This window comes from Grus americana, chromosome 19 (genome assembly GCF_028858705.1).
Source record: "Grus americana isolate bGruAme1 chromosome 19, bGruAme1.mat, whole genome shotgun sequence".
Lineage (NCBI taxonomy): Eukaryota > Metazoa > Chordata > Aves > Gruiformes > Gruidae > Grus > Grus americana.
The window spans coordinates 5,829,289-5,847,679 of record NC_072870.1 but is presented as its reverse complement, the minus strand read 5'-3'; the positions used below and the strand labels follow the sequence as shown (position 1 = coordinate 5,847,679).

The following is an 18,391-nucleotide window of genomic DNA, read 5'->3' as shown; positions in this document are numbered from 1 at the left end:
TCCTTTGTTGCTTGTAATAGGGACATTTGGAGGGGGAGAGAGAAGTAACAGCATTGGTCCTCAGACATGAGATAAAGATAGAGCCCGGTCTTATGCGTAAGTAGTGTAGCTGTGAGACCAGCCTCCTGGAAGACAGCCTGCTCTGCACCAGGAGGAGGGAGAAGCTCTTCCTCACCACTTGCTCCATCTTTCCCTATCTGAATGCACAAAACCCCAGTGATATGGCTGGTGCATTCAGTTATGTGGATGAAATCCATCCGTTCCTTGTAACGGACAGCAGCAGGGCTACCTACTGCATAGGCAAACTGGGCCCAACAACCAAAGAGATTCAGCGGGAGGTGTGACAAGAAAAATCCTACCCTCCCCCTCAAAGAATTAAGTAATGTGATTAAACAGTTTCTACAACACAGACAAGCTGTGGGGTTTTTTGTAAAAATTTATTTAGCTAGTCTTGAAGAGGTTATATAACAGCGTATACAGCATGTATAGTATATACACTCTAGCATATACAGTGGTATGGTGTATATGTGCTACAGTGTATACAGCATTCCAGGCCTGGGGCAGTGTCTGATAACTGTGTAATGTCAGAAACCAAAAAGTAGGAGACCAAGGCGATGGCACATGAGTGGCAGCATGTTGGATTATATCTATTCAGGGCTTACTGTAACTGTTGTTGCTACTGCATCAGCATAGAGTGGAACGGGAAGGAGTCTAAGGCAAGTCGAGTGCAAAATGCACTGTTTGAGGTCTAAACTTGGAAATGGAAGCTGGAGCTGTAATGTGCAGTCAGCAGGTATTTGACAGGTAGCTGTCCACCCCGCAGCCGCTTGGGTTCTTTGTTAAATGAAGGTGCTTAGTACTGACCTCTGTGGTGCAGTCTGAGAGCAGTCAGCGTTCAAAACGCTCGTCCCTTCTAGCTGTGGGTTAGTGGAGTAATGCAGGTTGCTGGGGAAGGGGCTTCCATGCAAGGGAGCCGCCAGCCAGCTGGTGGGGAAGGCCAGCAGTGCTGAACAAGCCATCTCTTCCTCTGTAAGGCAGTACTGAGAGGCATCGTATCAACAGCGTGGAGCTCTACTGTGGGAACTCAAACTTCCAGTTATCGCTAAAAACAAGAGGAAAAGCAAATTTTTTTCTGAAAGGGCTGCTCTGAGCCTGATGAGCTGTGTGGGGAAGGGGCAGTGGTGACTCCCAGACAGGCACAAGGTGGGAGAGAAAGCTCATGTGCGCGTCCTGTGGCCGAGGGCTGCGGGTTTCATTTCCACCCTAGAGTGGCACAGAGAAGTGGTGACCTCTGCAGTTGGTAGTATTACATTTTGTTTGGATGTGTGGATATGAAAAAGTTACTATGGTATAAAAATATCACTATAGACCAAGAAATGGGACAGATGACTTAAAAAAAAAAAATCTCTGGATCCAGATCAGTGAAGAAATTATATGATGGGTTTCTCAGGTTAATACCTTATAAACTAAAACCAACAAAAATTCCAAATCTAAACCATAAAAAGTTTCCACATTAACTCCATTTCTTGTAGTGCATCTCTCATACTCAGCTATAAAGTATTTACAGGGTTTTACTCATTTACACAATATGGCTTTAAAATATCGTAACACAAAGCATCAAAACGTCTCAGAGCAAAGTTCTTCATAAAACATTCTCTCTGAATATAAAGTTTGGCATTTCATTGATTTGGCTGACAAAGCAGCAGAGTTATTTGTTTTCTGGTTGTGCTTTTTGATGATGACAAGCACAAATTTTGGTCGTTTCCATCAGGGCTTAAACTCTCCTAGAGTCAGAGCTACCTCTCCCTCAAAGCCCAGCTGAATGTTTCACAAGCCGCGGTTTCACAGGCAGTGCGTTGGACCCATGCGTTTGCCACTAAGGTAAGGAAGAGACGGCCTTTCTTTTGGGAATTTCATGTTAAGACAACAAAGCAAGATGTATTTTGTGGGTTTTTTTTTTTTTTTCTGAAAGTGCAGGTCTTTGGTAACAATAAAATGAGCAAAGCGAGGAAGGAGGGGGGAGGTTGCTGGGAACGATGTCTGGCCAATTCTATAGGGTGCAGTCAGGCTGATGGAGGAAAAGGTCCTGTGGTGGCACAACTTATCATCGGGAATTCAAACGAGGAGCAACCTGCAGGAGAAGGAGGACAAGCTAGGAAGTGTGCTGAAAACAAAGGTGTTGCAACAGTTCTAGCTCCTAAGTGTCTTCAGAGCACCCCAAAGACTGGCTGATAGAATTACGCTGTTACCCACAGCACGTGGAGTTCACTGGGAAGGACAAAGTTGGAGTCGCAGGAAGCAAAAGCAGATGTTGGCAGTTGGTAAGTTAGAGGAGCCCACAGTGCTCTTACACCCTGTTTCCTGTGGTTAATTAAAAGCTGCTCTCTAGGCTAGCAGTATAAGGAGGCTTGGCTTTGCTGAGGAGGGAGGGGCAAAAATTGGAAAAAAATGTTCTTAGGGATTGTTAGGAAAAGCTGGGGGAGGAGGGGAATTATGGGATGTATTCATAGTCCAAGAAGTTACTTGGTTTGCAAATAAAGCAGCATGATCCTCACTGGAGCATGCTTACACATTTAATCCTTTTCCTGTGTAGAGTCTATAGGCATTCCCTAGAGCAAGGAAATCCTTTGGCACCACGTTGTAGCTTCTACAGGATGCTCTGTGTCAGTGACAGCAAAGTGGAAATGTTGATTGCTGTTCTGAGGCTGGTCAGCCTGCAGGACAGGGGAGCTCACACAGTCTGAGCATGTTCTGATTTCTTAACAACCTTTAATCTGGCAGCGCATAAATCAGATGCATGACTCTTGACTAGGAGGAAGACTACAACCAATCTGAGAAGGGAAGAGGATTTTTTTTTTGCTTCCTGTGTTTTTAAATCCTCTAAAATTTGATTTGTAGCAGAGTATAGCATTAAAACCTAAATTGGGGAGATAAAAAAAAAAGTGATTGACAGGACAACCAGTTAATGAGTTTGAGTAAGCCTGGCTGTCCCTGGAGGCTGTGGGAAGAAAAGTACAATGCTTAGTTCCAGCTGGGGAAAAGGCTGGTAATGCCAGGGTGGTGCATTTGAAAGTCATGTGGCATGTGTCCCTCTGCTGCAAAGAGGGGTTAATGCCAAAATCCGGGTTTGCATCCACTGCAAGTGAACTACTGTTTCTTACCAGCTGTACTCACCACTGTTAGATGGCCATTCTTGGCTTTGGCTATAAGCAGTTCTGATCCTGATATAAAGTCAATTATTCCTTCTTTGCCTTGCCCAACTGTAAATTTTATGCTGCGAAGAGAAAGAGGCAGGAACAGATTTAATGAGTATTTGTGACCTCTCCCCTAGCTTAGTTTTACCCTGTTCCTGGGTAAGTGGCTGCTTTGTGTTGATGCTGAGCTGTGATAGATCTGCTTGTTCAAGGAAATGGAGCCTTGGTTAAGATGTGTTTGGTGTATTTTGTTTCTGTGGCCCTTTAATGCTGAAGCAGAGCTCTATTCAGAGCTAAGACAAGAAAACTGAAGGGCTTGGCTTCACTCACCTGCCCTGGTTGATGTTGACATTATTGACTTTGTCTGCCTGCATGGCTGTTTTTGTTAGTGTCTCGATCACGTGGTCACTCTGAAGTACAACATCTCCCTAGGAGGGAAGAGAGGGAATGGCTTATTATCATGGCTTTACCAAAATGATAGTTCTGTCCCTCATAATTGCAGCATAATCTCCATACGTTAGCATGGAAAAACACTTCTCCAAGTGGGCCAGGCTTGGAGGAGATCTGAGGCCTCTGTGGGCCACGCTGTACCTGCAGTAGTTCCTTAACTTACAAGGTATCAGTAACGGGGCCAAGGAACAGCACTGTCATTGGGGAACCCATCTGTGAGTGCAAATAAATGTAAGTGAAATGCTGCTCTGAGCTGGCACAAGGTAAGTTACAGATGGGGGCTGCTCACCCGTACAGGTCACCATGTTTTGTTGTGTCATCCCATCCTGTTCCCCCACCCCACCCCGCCTCCAGTTGGATCTTCTGCTCTTTGTGCCTTCAAATCTCTTTCTAGAGGTGGTTGGAGAAACAATAGATGAGTCCCGCTACCTTCTGTTTGTTGTCCTCGCAGTGCACATGCAGCACAAACAAGTTATCGCTCAGGCTGCTGACGGAGATGCCTGCAACAGAGAACGGCCATTTGACACCTAGGACAACACCAGTGGGACCCCAGCATGCGTTTGAGAACCTCTCCCAGGAATGCAGCAACTGTTGTTCTCACACCAAGAAACCTGACAGCTGGGAAGCCGCACAGAAGCGCTGTGCTAACATGCCAGCAGAGAGGCTGAAGAGGCTGCAAGGTGGCAGACAATCAGCTTATAACTGTGCTCTTTAAGATGGAAAAGAAACTTTCCGATGCCTCTGTCCATCAGTTTGTAAATGGGCATCCCTCCTACTGCTGTCCTGGCCTTCACAGACTTCAAAAAGAGCTACTCTGGCCTGGGATGGGGTTGGTTAGGGAGCACTGTGCTGTGTTTCAGCAATGTCTGTTTCTCAGTAGTTTATTTTTGGACTTTGTTTAATATCTGGACACTAGATACAAACTGGATTACTATTTAAATTGAGCTAGCCCAACCCTAGCAGAGAGAAACACACATCTCTGGCATAATAGTGTCTTATGGGAGTCAGAGAACTCCAAAGTAGTGTTGCCCTTGGAAACCATTTCAAAGGGTGACAGTCACAAACACAGTGGATAGTTGTATCAGGCTAAGATTGACAATGATTAGCACCAAAACTGGCTGTAAATAAAGAGGAGCTGGAGCTGAGCTGGAGCTGAGGCTGTGAAGTGAGAGGTTTCAGACAAAGCCAAGTAATGACTATGCTGCACCAGACTGCGCACTTCTTTCCATCTGACCAAGTTCCCCTCTAGAAGTATCAAGTCTGTGTCAGATATTTTCAGAGGGCTGAAAGCTGTAGCAATGTCCTGGGCCGCTGCTGTGTACCAATGGCGCAACTCCCCTGGGGTAGGGATGTGCAATTGGGAAATGACTTAAGATGGGGCTTGGGGGAGATGAAGTAAGTAATTTCTGTGACATTTTATGGAGTTTAATTTTAGAAAAACTGAGTTTCAAGATATTACAGACTTAAAATGCTTATCAGTATCAGATAATTCCATTCTTGTCCAGGACAAAGACCAATTGGTTATTTTATTATTTAATCGTAGCCGAGGTGAAGTCTGACTTCAGTCAAGTGAGCCAAACTCCATTTAGGTTACCATTCTTACCTGTCAGATTGGCGTAGTCGATCCGTTGTTTGATTTTGGATTCTTCAACTATGACGACTGCGTTTTGGGTAAGAAGCAGCTGCCGTGCTCTTGCTTTGTAGCCTTTCCGGTCATACTTGATCACAGGAACTGCATACTGAAAGAAGTGTTAACAGTGCTAAAAATGCAATTTAATTGTCAGCTGCCTTCCCTCTAGCCTGGAGATTCTGACCAGTGGCTGGTAAACTAGGAATGGAGACAATTCTTTCAAGTCCTATTCTCAGTTCTGCCATAGACTTCCTTGTTCACTACAGGAGTTCTGAGCAATAACTTGATGACTACAGCTGTCTGAAAAATCCAGGTTTAGTTTCAGTTTGTGTAGGTTTCTCCCTTCCTTGCCAGCTGTGGCCTTTTCAGTTATTAACTGATATAATTGACCTTGCCCAAATCCCCAAATTGTATTTCTGAGCCACCAGCTCTTCCCATAGACTACCTTCTAAAGCATTACAAGCTTAATGGCATGTAAAATTCTTGCTGTATTTTCTTCAGAAATCTAATCTTATGTTAATTCTGCTGAATAACTCAAGAAGCTTGATAAAAGTATTAGGACACATCTCTCACCTTAATGGCTTCATTTTCTAAAGCCTGAAGGACTTTAGCATTTATCTCTTCATTACCTATATTAAAACCAAAGAGGTAAGGGTCAGAAAGATATTTGTAACAAGAAAAGAGTTGACTAATCCCCCTGTTCCTTCTTCCTGTTAAACTCTGTAACACCTACTCACCAAGTCGAGTGTTGATGAAGAGTCTAGGAACACTCTGAGGGTAATTGTCTTTTTTACCCTTAAAAATCTCACTGGCAATTACTTTTTGTTCCAACTGCAAGGACAAAAGGTTTGTTCATGTTTAGTTTAAAATTTCTACTTAATAAAGATACATTTGTCTTAAAAGAGAGGCTCTGGGCTTTGTGCTGTGGTGGGTTTTTGGTTTGTTTTTTTTTAAGCAGTCATCATCTAGTTCTAACCTCCTGAATCATACTAGTCACAAACTCACCTCAAGTATTCCATACATCCCTTCCATTTTCAACAGCTACCCTCTCTTTAGGGTAGAAAAGTTTGTTTGTGGCCCTCCCCCCCCCCCCCCCCAATCTCTAAAGTCTGCATCATCTTTCTGGTTTGAATTTATCTGGACATGGCATCTAGCCTCTGGCTTTTGATAATGCCCATGTTTAAAAAGTCTCACAATTCTCCCACTGCAGCAATTCTTTTGAGGAAGAGGTTAAGCTGAACAGTCTGTTCTCTTGTACTACCTCATGTGGCTTTTTTCATGTTTCAGATCATTTAATTTTCCCCCCCAAGCCTTTCAGCTAGTCAACTGACAAAAAGTGATGTCCTTATTAAACTGTGTAACACAGTCATTACAACTCTCCCCTCTACTCGCTATTCTCTACCCCACCCTCTGACAAACCGTACAATTCCACGAGCTCTGTCCTGCCCAGGAGTTCCTGTTGTGGTAATGAGTCACCACAAACCTTTGGTCCCTTTCAGGGCGGCAGTATTCCAGGATGCAGTCGCCCACACTGTAAATATGACCTGTGCTCTTGACTCCTAACTTGTGTTTCTTCAGAATAAGAACAAAAGCAGCGAAAGGGGACAGCCCCTTGGCTTTATTTAGGGCAAATGCATGTTATGGGTGCTATTACCCAGTAATGATTTACAGGTAAAAATGTGGATAAAAGATACTCGTTATCAGTGAGCCTGGTTTGCTGGGGAAAAGAAAGTGTTCTGCTGAGTTCCCACCTCCACCTCAGTAACGGCTGGTATTAATCCTGTGTCCTTAATCACCGGCTCAGCCACTAACTAATCTACAGCATTTCATTACATGTGCTTAATACCTTGCAGGCTTTCATATGCTGTATGATACACTATGCAATAAAAAAAAAAAGCACAATGACAAGTGTTACTATCCTCTCCCTCCAGTCACATCTAAATTGTTTAATGGATACATTTCCTATTATGTCCCTTTACTGAGCCTTTCATATAAACAAAAATTCCCTCCCCCTACCTTTCCCTGACTAAGATGAATCAAATCTCAGTATCATTTTCATTCTTTTCAACTAGAACAGCAGCTGTAACTGATCATGTAATGTCTCTGTTTGGAAAATGACTAGTTTTGTGTCTGCAGCATTCTTACTCTCTACTTCATATGCTACAACTAGAATAATGCAGCTTCTTCCATGGGAAGAATAACAGGTCCATTCAGTATAGAAATCATACAGGGGCATGGTTGTACAACACTGTTTAAACAGTATGTATTGAAATAGGTACATAATGGGTTTTTCCTTTATTATGCACATTCTAGTCTTTCAGGGGTTTTTGTCTCTAACCTTAAAAAAAACAAAACAAACCCCAAACAACATCTCAATGTTCTTGTGGAACTGTTAACCAGCCACCAAGGACTTCCTCCGCCTATAGCAGAACCCTTGTGTCCCCCCATCCAGCTGCTCCCCTCCTTAATTTCTGACAATAAATAACACTGAGGACCACCCCCCCCCATTCTTGGAACAGCAGCAGAGTTTGTGAAATAAGGTAAAGTTGTCTCATACCTGCTGCTTCCACTCCGGGCTGATTCTCTTGCAGTAGGTCCAGACCATGTTCTGCATACACAGCTGTCGTAGGAGCTGGGATGCCTGGAGAAGAAATCACACAGTAAACAAAAAATAGCTCAAACTACTTCAAACAGTGAAAACAGATGAGAAGCAACTGCAGAAAATGCATTGCTGAATTAAAATACTGTTTTATTACTGAGAGTATTTTAAAATTAAATAGCAGGAAGTTTAGCTTCCACCTTTCTAAGAGAGTTCGCCCTGCTACACCCTCCAGCTGCTTTAGAATGGAGAACAAATACCAGGAGCTCTCCGCTTCACAGCTGTGCCCGTGATCCAACCACACCAGGACCTTTGGATAAGATAACTGGGACTTTCTGCAATATTTTGTCTTGATCAGATAAAACCCCAGTTCTGCCAGATGCAAAATAATCATGGCAACAGAGGAAGTTTAATATGTTCTCAACAGGCAACCACATTGGCATTGCAGCCCATTTAACTGTCCAGAGGGAACTTAATTTGTTTCATGAAAAAGGGAAGAAAATTTCACAAATAGATGGGAAAACCCATAGAAAATGGTTTTGCAACAGCACCACACTCTCAAGAACTTTCAGTACTACAGCTCTAATAATTTTACAGATATGCTTATTACACCCATGTGGTGACGTTTGGATTAATTCTACTAGTGAGATGCTAATGCAAGGTGGAACTTGAGCGAGAACCTGGTTTGTTCTTCTCCGATAGCAGGAGGGTCCCTCTGGCCTTTGGTGGCCCATGGCCTTCAGCAGTCTCCTCCATCCTGCACGTCATTCACCTGACGCTGGTGCTGTCGCGCTTACCTCACAGAGTGATGGAGGAGGAGTTGGCCATGACTTGTCCAAAACAGTTTTTGGTAAATTACGCTTGAGGTTCATCAGGAAGGAGAAGCGGATGTAATCAAGGAAATACTCATTCTCTGGGCAGCGAGGGTGGTTCCGGTAAATAAAACCTTTAATGAACCTGAGGAAGACAAAAAATTTATTAGAACAGTGATCAAAACTAGAGATATTTAGAAGTCTCTTCCAATCCAACCATTTTCTGGGCTTTATTGAACAACTGTACTTCACAGTTATTAAAAAAAAAAAAAAAATCACTGATACTGTAGTGACGAGAAAGTTTATCCTTATCATACCACTGTTCAGACAGTACCGCTGGGATGGCTTGGGTTACTCTTTACGCACCTTCTGATGGTCTCTACTGCCCACTTCTTCTTGGCAGCTTTTCGGCGTCCCAGGGTTCCCCGCCACCAGGACTGGATGGCTATTGCTAAAAGTAATACAAAGATTTAGCGCTAAGTGAGCTCCTTCACGCCAATACTGACTCCATACAAAACTGGCAACAAAGAGGGCTCAAGAAAGCCCGCTCTGTAAGTAAACAGCCTTCACCACGGCATATGGGAAAGAATATAATGTAAGTTCTTGACAACATGATAGAACGGATACACGTCAATAAAAAGCACTAGCAGACAGGAACTGCTGTTTGAGGGCTGCTGTGTGAAGGTGAGTGAAGTCTGATTCTCTTGTTCGGTCTCACAGACCGAAGGTGGAAGGACTTGGTACCACACCGACATCTTCCATTCTACTTCCGGCACAGCTTTGGGAAATGTTCCTTCTTGCGCATCAAACAAGTCATCTCCGACAGCAGCGGCCGCTCAAACCACGCAGTCACACAGCACTGCTGTTTCCTCTGTCTCATACCTGAATGTTTCATGTGCAGGAATTTCTTTCGACGGTAGAAACCCCTCCATGTGGCCTGCATTTTTGTTGCTGAAATTGCAAGAAAAACAGGAATTTGAAATTGTGACCAAGCAGATTTTGGTAGAAAAAGGCTCAAATTTTTAAACAAAAATCCCTCTCTGAACAAACAGGAAAAAAATATCAGAAAACAGACAGCTAACTGTCCATGAAGCTCCTGCAGTGTGTGTGACTCACCCAGACTCTGCTTTCTCACTTCCAGAGCATCTTCCGTTGCAAACAAGGTCTTGGGAAAGCGGATAAAAATCTTTGTTCTAGAAATAGAAAGGCAGAATGATGTTTAACACGCTGCAGAAGTTTGCTTCCTGCCCTTAGCATCCCCTTTGGGATCTCTAATCTTTTCCTCACCCATTAGATCAAGAAGCCTTATTTAAAAGCAATGACATGGATGTCCAACGATTCATGAATCTCAAATTAAGAAAACCAAAGAACTAACCGTCCCATTTTGTATTCTTCCTGTTTGTAGCCAAGATGCTTCACCAGCACAGCCACCCCATCGTGGGGCCGGCCGTCCCATGTAGGCCACGTTTCTGGACAAAGTGATTTGTACCTGTAAAGTGACAGCAGAAGCAGTCTTAGGGAGAGAAGTCCAGCCCGTACAGGGCAGTGGGAGGGGAGAGAGGCCATGCTTCTCGCTCCCTCAAGAAAACAAGTCTTTCAGGTGTCAGGGCGGCCTCGCTGCTGTTCTGAACAGCTCCCCAGCCTCAGCATCTGTGGGACCAAGACCAGGGGGAGGGAGCAGCAGGGGAAGAAGTCCAAGGTAATCCTACCTCTGCAGGAAAACTTCGTATTTTCTTCGATATGCAAACCCAGCTCTGCGCACTCGGAGGTTCTCCATCAACCCTAGGTATTTCACTTGATGTCGGATTAGAACTTCATCAAATCGATCTTTAGAGAGCACGAAAATAGAGAAACATGATTAATGTATAGCTGTCCTTTCACCTGGAGAAGGGAACGTTCAGTTCTTGGTTATACCGTACACAGTTATCTTTAACCTCCTAACCCACCCTCACAGTGCAAGTCCCACACAACTCACTTTGTGTCTGTCTTCCTGCCCCTCCCGCCTGTAATATACATTTATATTTCATTGCAAAAATAAGTTCTCCTTTATGATGTTCTATGCAGACAGTAGGAAGAAATGAGGAAGAATAAAGGTCATTAAAAGGACGTTACATAGGTTAGTAACTCCTCACTGTCAACATGACCCCACTCCACCCAAGACCAGCACTCCCATTCTGATTCCTGGCTGCTGGCACTGCCACCACCTCCCTACAAGCAGCTCTGGCACAGACCCAAAGTGAAAAAATCTTTCAGGACTTCGACATTTGGGCTCCTTTCTGTGCCTCACTAGGAACTAGTGGTCTATATATAGCTGTCGTAGAAAAGAGGAAGAGTCACCAGGGTCGTACCAGCCTGTTTAGCATCGTTAGGTTTAATGCAACGAATGTAGGAAGGTTCTTTTGACATCAGAATTTCCATGAGTTTGGAGAGGCTGTTTTTAAACTGAGTTGCTGCCTAGGAGAAAAGAAAGAAAACTATATATGAAGTGATGACTTAGAGCTAGTACGTGCGACTGCAGAACAAACCTCGGTCTCCCAGCTTTAAATGCAGGAGGCTTGCATTCAGATTACCATGTTAGACAGGCTTTTAAAAAGAGGAAATGGCCACGCTTCCATCCAGCTCTTGCGTTCTTACCGTTTCAGGTCTTTTTTTGTCCGTCAGCTCCGTCCTGTCAAAACACTGATTTATGATTGGATTCTCAGAGTTGCACATGGTCTGCAGAGAGAGACGTTTTCAGAGATAAAGCACAAAGTATTCTTCAGAGAACTATCAAAGACACATGGGCCAAAACCTGTTTGCTTGGGGTGTTTTGGTTTGTTTTGCTTTTTAATAGTAAAATGAACTTTGGGCACCTCCATTTGTCTTTTCATAGTGCAGCCCTATGGACACACATTCACCAGATGAAGTCTAGAAGAATCTTTTCCCTCAGGTGCCACCCCATTTTAAACCCGACTCCTCATTCTGCTGAGTATTGGGAACGTCCTCTATCCACACTCACCTCCTTTAGGTTCCGAAAGAGAAGGTCATTGTTTTTATCTAGAAAACCTGGAAGAAAAAGAAACCGCTCAGGCTGCCACCGCTGTTCCATAGGAACTCCACAACAAGGCAGGAATTCAAGATGGGAAATTAATCTGGTCAATCAAATCATGTGTGGAAGTATTCTACACCCAGATTTTTCTTTACATGTAGTGAAGCTGTTTTAATTCAAAGAGCAGAGGACAGGAGGAGGAGAAAAGAGTGAGAGACAGCAGAGATGATGCACAGACTTACCTGCAACACTGTAGGTGACCTCGCCAGCATAGTGCAAAAGCCGAAACTCCTCCCGTCCCAGTGATTTGCGAGTCTTTTGGTCAGCAAGCTTGTGCCTGGTGAGAAAGTGAAGAAACTTCATGAGAAACATGTTTCATGGGGGGATTCACTTCAAAAAGCTCTGTGGCATTTGATCACAGAGTGGGACTAGTGGGGAATAAATTTGACTCACTGATTTTCAAGACCAAAAGCAAATAAAGAGTTATCAACTAGCAAATCATAAAAATGTCATAAAATGTATTTCTGTTGATTTCAAATGGATGAACTTTCAGCTTCCTGGCGAGGTTGCAGAGTGGTTCTGTGTGCACATGAAATTAGAGTAGAGGCAGCAGGCAAGAGGGCAGCAAAGATGCTGGCAGCAGGCTGGCATACTTGTGAGATGCCGTGCAGATCCTGATCTGAGCATATGCAGAACATTCAGCAAGAATAAGACAACATTTGGAGCTCTAAAACTGAAGTAAACAATCTGAAAGGTGAAGCATGGAATTCACACCCATTAAACCGGAGTGGCGGCAATATGGATAGGTGACCAAAGGCAAAGGAGGATATCAATGTTGTCTGGGAAGCAGATGGGCACAGAGGTGAGTTACTGCAATATAAACCTCTGCATTTCAAAAGCACTAACACTGTTTGAAGCATTCTAATGCATATACACCTCTCAACACCTTATTTACTGGTAAAATTCTGCTCCATGTTCTAGTTACTCCCAGGCCTGAATCATCAATGCTGGGGAATGATCTGGCCTAACACTCCAAACCAGAGTCTCTCACACCTGAAGTATTAGGCCAGATCAGCCAAGAAGCTGCAAGCCTGCAAATTCCTTGGACGTACCAGCAGTAGGATGTCAGGAAGAGATCGGTGAAGAGGCAAGTCAGTAACAAGAGTTTTGTTGCTCCTATTGTATTCGGAAGCACAGTCTTGAGAAAAGCAAGGCTGTTAGTGTCGACAACTTATTCTCTATTATCTTAACTCACCATCTAATCTCTTTGCAAAAGAAAACATGATCACCTTTTATGTGGGACCCAGTATTCTGAGGAAGCTGCTGCCATATACACAATGAGTTATCATGTTGTCTAGGAGTAATTAAAGCTCCAGGCTCTATCACACACTTGGATCCTACCATAACTGCCCTCAGCTACGTGAACACTCACGTGAGAAAATGAGGGTGGTTCTTCACAGTTTCCTCCAGCTTCTCCAAGAATGTTGTATCTGTGGCATCCCCAGGTCTCAGACACTCTTCATCCTACAAACACATGCATTCTAGTATTGATTTCTTACTGCGCTCAGAGGCCAGCTCTAATTCTGTCTCACTGAAACACTGCCCCACTTTGACCCGTTGGCCTTTTAACAGGTAGGCCAGCTTGTAGCTCAACAAAAGAAGAACTGTTGAGCTGAGAAGGAAAACACTTCCCTCCTTCCAGACTGCCTGGATTGGAAGCTTCTTTCCTGAGAGCAGAGGGAGGTGACACAATATGACTTTTAATGTATCGTAACTCTTCCCACCTGCCCAAATAATCCTAATACAAGCTCAGACCTTTTTCCTCCAGGGTTCTTCCCCTTGTTGTTTTCCACTACACTGCCCCAAATTTTTCATTTAAAAAGTTGTTGTTAACTCACCAAAATAGAAATGATGCCTTTAAATTTCTCTTCCACCAAATCACAAATTATTTTGTTATTGAAATACTGAACTGGTTCCCACTACAAAGACAAGAAATCACACTTGGGTGAAAACAATTCTCAACTGGAAAAAACATGAAAATTTCAGAACATTTCTGACAGCACCTTATTTAAATAACCATTCTGTCAAATTTGAAACAAAGCTTTTTCATTCATCAAATTTGTGAATGACATTACTCACTTCTAGCTGTATCGCAGTTACCAAAGGAAAAAGGAAGGCTCTAATTCATTTACTTTGCAGACCATTATTAGCAGCTCCTTTTCTAACCTGTCCTCTGGCCTGCAGGAGGTGCTACAAAGGAGACGGTGGAAGTGATGATATTGGCTCTTACCGCTATGCCTTCTGACTCGTATTCCTCTTGTTCTGACTTTAATGTGAGCTCGATGAAGAGCTGCTGCAATTTTTCATTACAATAATTAATACAAAATTGTTCAAAGCTGCAAACAACAACAACAACAAAAAATCAGAAAAATAATCACTAACACTGTACCACAAATAAAAGAAGCTATAATCAGTGGGCAGCAGCATAAATGTATCTCTGTGTAAATCAAGAAAAATAGTAGAGATTTAGTGAAATGTTTATTTACTGAATGTATGAATTTAGTAAGTTTAATGAATCTCATAAAAGAGTTCTAGAAGGAGGGAAAAACAGACACAAAGGGTGGAACACAGAGGGCCACAAAAACTTTTAAGAAGGGCCCAATAATACTGCAAAAGCAAGGGTCTCAGTTCATCGCTACGTGCCAGAGCCAGGTTCCAGGCTCCAACATAGTCCCCCACACGGTTTTACAGCCGCGTTTCCCCACTCACACCACCATGGAAAGATGCCACAACAGCCACCACTCTGCCAGAGCTGAACAAAGGCATAGTTGAAGCTATCGCACCAATATGCTGCAAAAAGGCAAGTCTCTTTAAAATACCAGAAACGTTAATAGCTGTAAATGCTAAGTATTAGCTGGATGCCCCAAGTGTTAGAAGCCCTGTGATTATCAGTTATTCAACTGATTTCCTGAAGTTTAAACATTATCTCTTTCTTTCTTACTAAGAGAACCAGAGATGGAATAAAAACTTATTTCACGGTTGAGAGAAAACACTATAATGAATGAACTCATGCAGAGTTTACTCAAAACTTAGAGACATTGATTGAATCAAACCTGTTGTGCTGAAAAACCTCAAATCCATAGATATCAAGTAATCCTAGAACTGTTGTACTTCTCCAGCCTGGAAACTCTCCTTCCTGCAATAGGGCAAAAAAGAAATGTTGAGATGTACTCACAGCTACAATCCATCACGGGATCTTACCCATTTAGGTAGAGCATTTAGTCCTTGCCCTCCTCTTCATGTAAAACAAATTAATTTAGAAATCACTGTGCAGCATGGAACTTGCCACTTCTCTGGTTTGCAGCTACAAGATTTGAAACTTCCTTTCATTCTTGGTTGGATATCAATAAACAAAAAGTTCATTTACCTTGTAAGCAAGAGACTTGTTAACCTTGTTCACCAGCCAGGAGAAAGTGCGTCCGTATATTGCCTTAGCAAGTGCATCCCTTGCATAGGCTGCCTGCTCCAGGTTCAGAGGACTGATGAGCTGCATGCAGATGGAGGAAAAAAAGCCATTCAACAGCCATTCCACTGAGGGATTAAGTTTCCCCGGTTCATTGTTAATGAACAGCCACTCAACAGCATCCTGCTGGGCTCAGCTGACATCATTGTCTCCCAGCCACCACTGGGCTGTGGGACTCCTGCACTGACAGCCTCCTTTGATGAATGAGAAGTGAACTGGTTAGTTCGGGTAAGAGAGCTGACAGTGTATCGCTAGTTTGATTTAACTCCACATGCCTCCCAGATCCCCAGTTCATGTTCTTACCTCTTCCCCTTTTGCTATGATCTTCTTGTGGATCAATGCATCTCGAAGAACAGAGCCCTCAACTGCTAGAAGCTGCAAAGCAGTAGAATATTATATTAATTTATGAAGCTACGTTCAATTTATCAGTAACAGATTTAAGAGATCAGAAAGGCTAGTCCTCAAAAGCACAGTCCAGTGAAGCAACCCTTTATTTTCCCATTCACACTACAAGACTTTTTGCAAAGTCAATCCTTCCCTTTCCTCCCACACATCACCTCCTTTCTGGCAGTGATGTGACCTAACAAATAAATTGGCTTGATTGTTCTGGCACAAAGAACTGACTAAACAAAGCCACAAGGGTTGTTCTTTCTTTAAAACTCCTCTCCAGAGGAGGTCTATTCCTATGCCGCTGCCTGAAGGCAAAAACCTCTGTTTACCACTTGACTTGAGAAGCTGTCAATCAAAGGGTTTCAATGTTAATATTTGCATTTTATTTAGGTCAAATAAAAATAAATTTATGAAAACTTCTAAATCATGTTCTAAAATGATACAATGGTACCAAGTTCAAAACAAGGAAACCTCTCTAATTCATCTTTAATGAATTATCGCCAACTGGTGATACTCACCCTAGCCAGGTATTTAATCTGATTCTCTGTAGTGACCTGAGCATTTCCTTGCTCATCAGCAGCAAACTGCACGTTCCCCAGGTGCAGAACGCTAGCCACAATGCTCAGCAAATCCTAGGATGGAAGCAACAGGCAGAAACCAGGATGATGAAATGAACACACAGTGAGAAAAGGCAGTGCGTTTTGTGTGTTAATTAACATGTTATGAGAACATTTTGGTTTTTTTTTTTTCCAGGATTTTTGCAGAGAATACATTTGTTCTGAAGGCTTTGGTCAGAAATAACAAATCAAAGCAGAAAAATTCCTCACAAGTAGCAAAATCAGTTGTGCTGTTAAACACGTCTTACCTCCACCTCGTTGTCATTGAAGCTTATAATGGACAGGGCTCTTCGCACAATCTTCCAATCGTTTTTATCATTTATGGAACTGACCCTTGCACAGTGACCCTAAAAAGACAGAGTTTGACATAAATAAGTAAATAACTGTCAAAGATATATTACTCATGCTCAATGCACTTCTGCCATGTGTTTCTTTTCATTGCAGTCATCTCAGTGTTATTTTTGAAGTGAGGGAAAGAAACTATGAAGTGAGAATATATTGGTCCTAGAATATAACAATATTATAAGAATTGTGAGTTAATGCACACCTTTACTAAATACTGATACTGTTGCGGGCTCTTCTCGAGGCCCAGCCTTCGCAGTAAGTCCTCTTCGCCTCCTTCTAGCAGCTGGTAGAAAATGTGGAAGTTCCTCTCTCCATGATTCTGGTGCACAACTCGAGATTTCTCCAGGAGGTAGTTCAAGATGTGGCCCCCAACAGGAGCCCCCTAAATCAAACCAGATACATTGAAACAGTCATCAACAGAGAGGAAAATATTTCTGCTTCTGGGTGGTCTATTCAAAGACAAACAGGATACAAAAAGATAGAAAATTATCTCTATCTCATCTAAAACACAGGGGCAATTTGAGTTTTGAGGTGTATGCAGAAGGAGCTATCAAGTAAAAATATTAAGCCGTTATACAGATCATGGCTACAGCACATACGGAAAGGCATCTTTCTCAGAAGGAATTCAACACAAAGGAAAAGCAACAAAGCAAACTGGAGGGATTGTGTATTGAGACATTTAAACAACTGCAGTATGCCAAGCTACTCAGTTCTTGCACTATGTTCATCTTCATATAGCGTGGGGCAACTATCAGAATCGAAACAAACACTATGCAAAGTTACACAGGACAGAGATTATCTTCAGATCACAGCTGGTTTATGTGGATTTAGTTTGGAAGTATCCACTTGCATGGTGCACATATACCCTAGAAATAAGAGGATTTCACCTCACTGTCTCCTTACAGAAACAAGAGAAGAAAAAAAGGAAAGCATGTACTATAAAATCCTCTGGAACCAAACTTTTGCTGCTACAGACTTTGCTTACGCCATCGCCAAGGGAATGCAAAACAATCGCTCCACGCACACATCAGTACAAGAAAGCACAAACAACAGAGACCTGCTATGACCGGGACCAGTTCTGAAGTATAAAACAGATTTTAAGTTACCCTGTAATCAAACTGCACATCCATGTATTTCCCAAATCGGCTGGAGTTGTCATTCCGAAGGGTTTTTGCATTTCCAAAGGCCTGAGATGAAAACGATTAGGAAAAAATAAGTAAGTATCAAATAAGATTATTTATAAACACTTTGGTGAAGCTGCCAGTTGTTTATTTACAGCCATTAAAGCCTAGGTTTGTCCTTTTTCACAAGGGAAACCAAGAAGGAAACAGATTGCTACACAAATTCTAATGCTGATCCTTATACTCAGTGCAAGCATTGCAGATGGAGCATGCCTCTGAAAATAATTCCATCCCCCCAGCAAGCTGATTTTAATGCCAGTTCACTGCTGACAGCATATGTCATGTCTGACAGTCTTTTCAAAGCTTCCTCTTTCATCACAGCTATTTGCTTAGAGTCTCCTGCAGCTCCGCTCACAGCAGGCACTATGCTAACAGGCCTAGGCCTGCCAGGCTTTCCCCTCTCATGGGGAGCACACCTTTCCTGTGCACGCAGCACACACTGGAGTATGGAGCGGAAATACCAAAGGGAACTACAAAGACAGCTCAGGACTGGACACTAGAGGACACCACAGCAGTAGAAAATGCACCCACAAATGCATTTATCAGAGGGCAATGCTGCCCACAGTGGATGTGTCCGCTTCTGGCTTCGCAAACTTATGTGGTACACCAGAACTCTTCCCAC

At 43.0% G+C, this 18,391-nt stretch overlaps 1 protein-coding gene across 5 annotated transcripts in view; it reads right to left on the bottom strand.

Annotated features, from left to right (window-relative positions):
- Positions 1-416: 416 nt before the first annotated feature.
- Positions 417-18,391, bottom strand: part of MYO1C (myosin IC) — a 59,411-nt gene continuing 41,436 nt past the window's right edge. For all 5 annotated transcript variants that reach the window (XM_054847990.1, XM_054847988.1, XM_054847991.1 and 2 more), the window contains 28 exons: positions 17,695-17,775; positions 16,791-16,970; positions 16,492-16,590; positions 16,145-16,258; positions 15,540-15,611; positions 15,141-15,260; positions 14,827-14,909; positions 14,004-14,109; positions 13,612-13,692; positions 13,146-13,237; positions 11,956-12,050; positions 11,684-11,730; positions 11,320-11,400; positions 11,034-11,139; positions 10,395-10,512; positions 10,061-10,174; positions 9,802-9,878; positions 9,568-9,636; positions 9,052-9,136; positions 8,671-8,830; positions 7,832-7,915; positions 6,012-6,105; positions 5,848-5,903; positions 5,248-5,383; positions 4,074-4,144; positions 3,525-3,622; positions 3,175-3,274; positions 417-2,131 (listed from right to left, as the gene is read on the bottom strand). In XM_054847990.1, the coding sequence (XP_054703965.1) occupies positions 2,105-2,131; positions 3,175-3,274; positions 3,525-3,622; positions 4,074-4,144; positions 5,248-5,383; positions 5,848-5,903; positions 6,012-6,105; positions 7,832-7,915; positions 8,671-8,830; positions 9,052-9,136; positions 9,568-9,636; positions 9,802-9,878; positions 10,061-10,174; positions 10,395-10,512; positions 11,034-11,139; positions 11,320-11,400; positions 11,684-11,730; positions 11,956-12,050; positions 13,146-13,237; positions 13,612-13,692; positions 14,004-14,109; positions 14,827-14,909; positions 15,141-15,260; positions 15,540-15,611; positions 16,145-16,258; positions 16,492-16,590; positions 16,791-16,970; positions 17,695-17,775 (2,646 nt within the window). In that variant the 3' untranslated portion in view covers positions 417-2,104. The remainder of the gene's footprint in view (positions 2,132-3,174; positions 3,275-3,524; positions 3,623-4,073; positions 4,145-5,247; positions 5,384-5,847; positions 5,904-6,011; positions 6,106-7,831; positions 7,916-8,670; positions 8,831-9,051; positions 9,137-9,567; positions 9,637-9,801; positions 9,879-10,060; positions 10,175-10,394; positions 10,513-11,033; positions 11,140-11,319; positions 11,401-11,683; positions 11,731-11,955; positions 12,051-13,145; positions 13,238-13,611; positions 13,693-14,003; positions 14,110-14,826; positions 14,910-15,140; positions 15,261-15,539; positions 15,612-16,144; positions 16,259-16,491; positions 16,591-16,790; positions 16,971-17,694; positions 17,776-18,391) is intronic.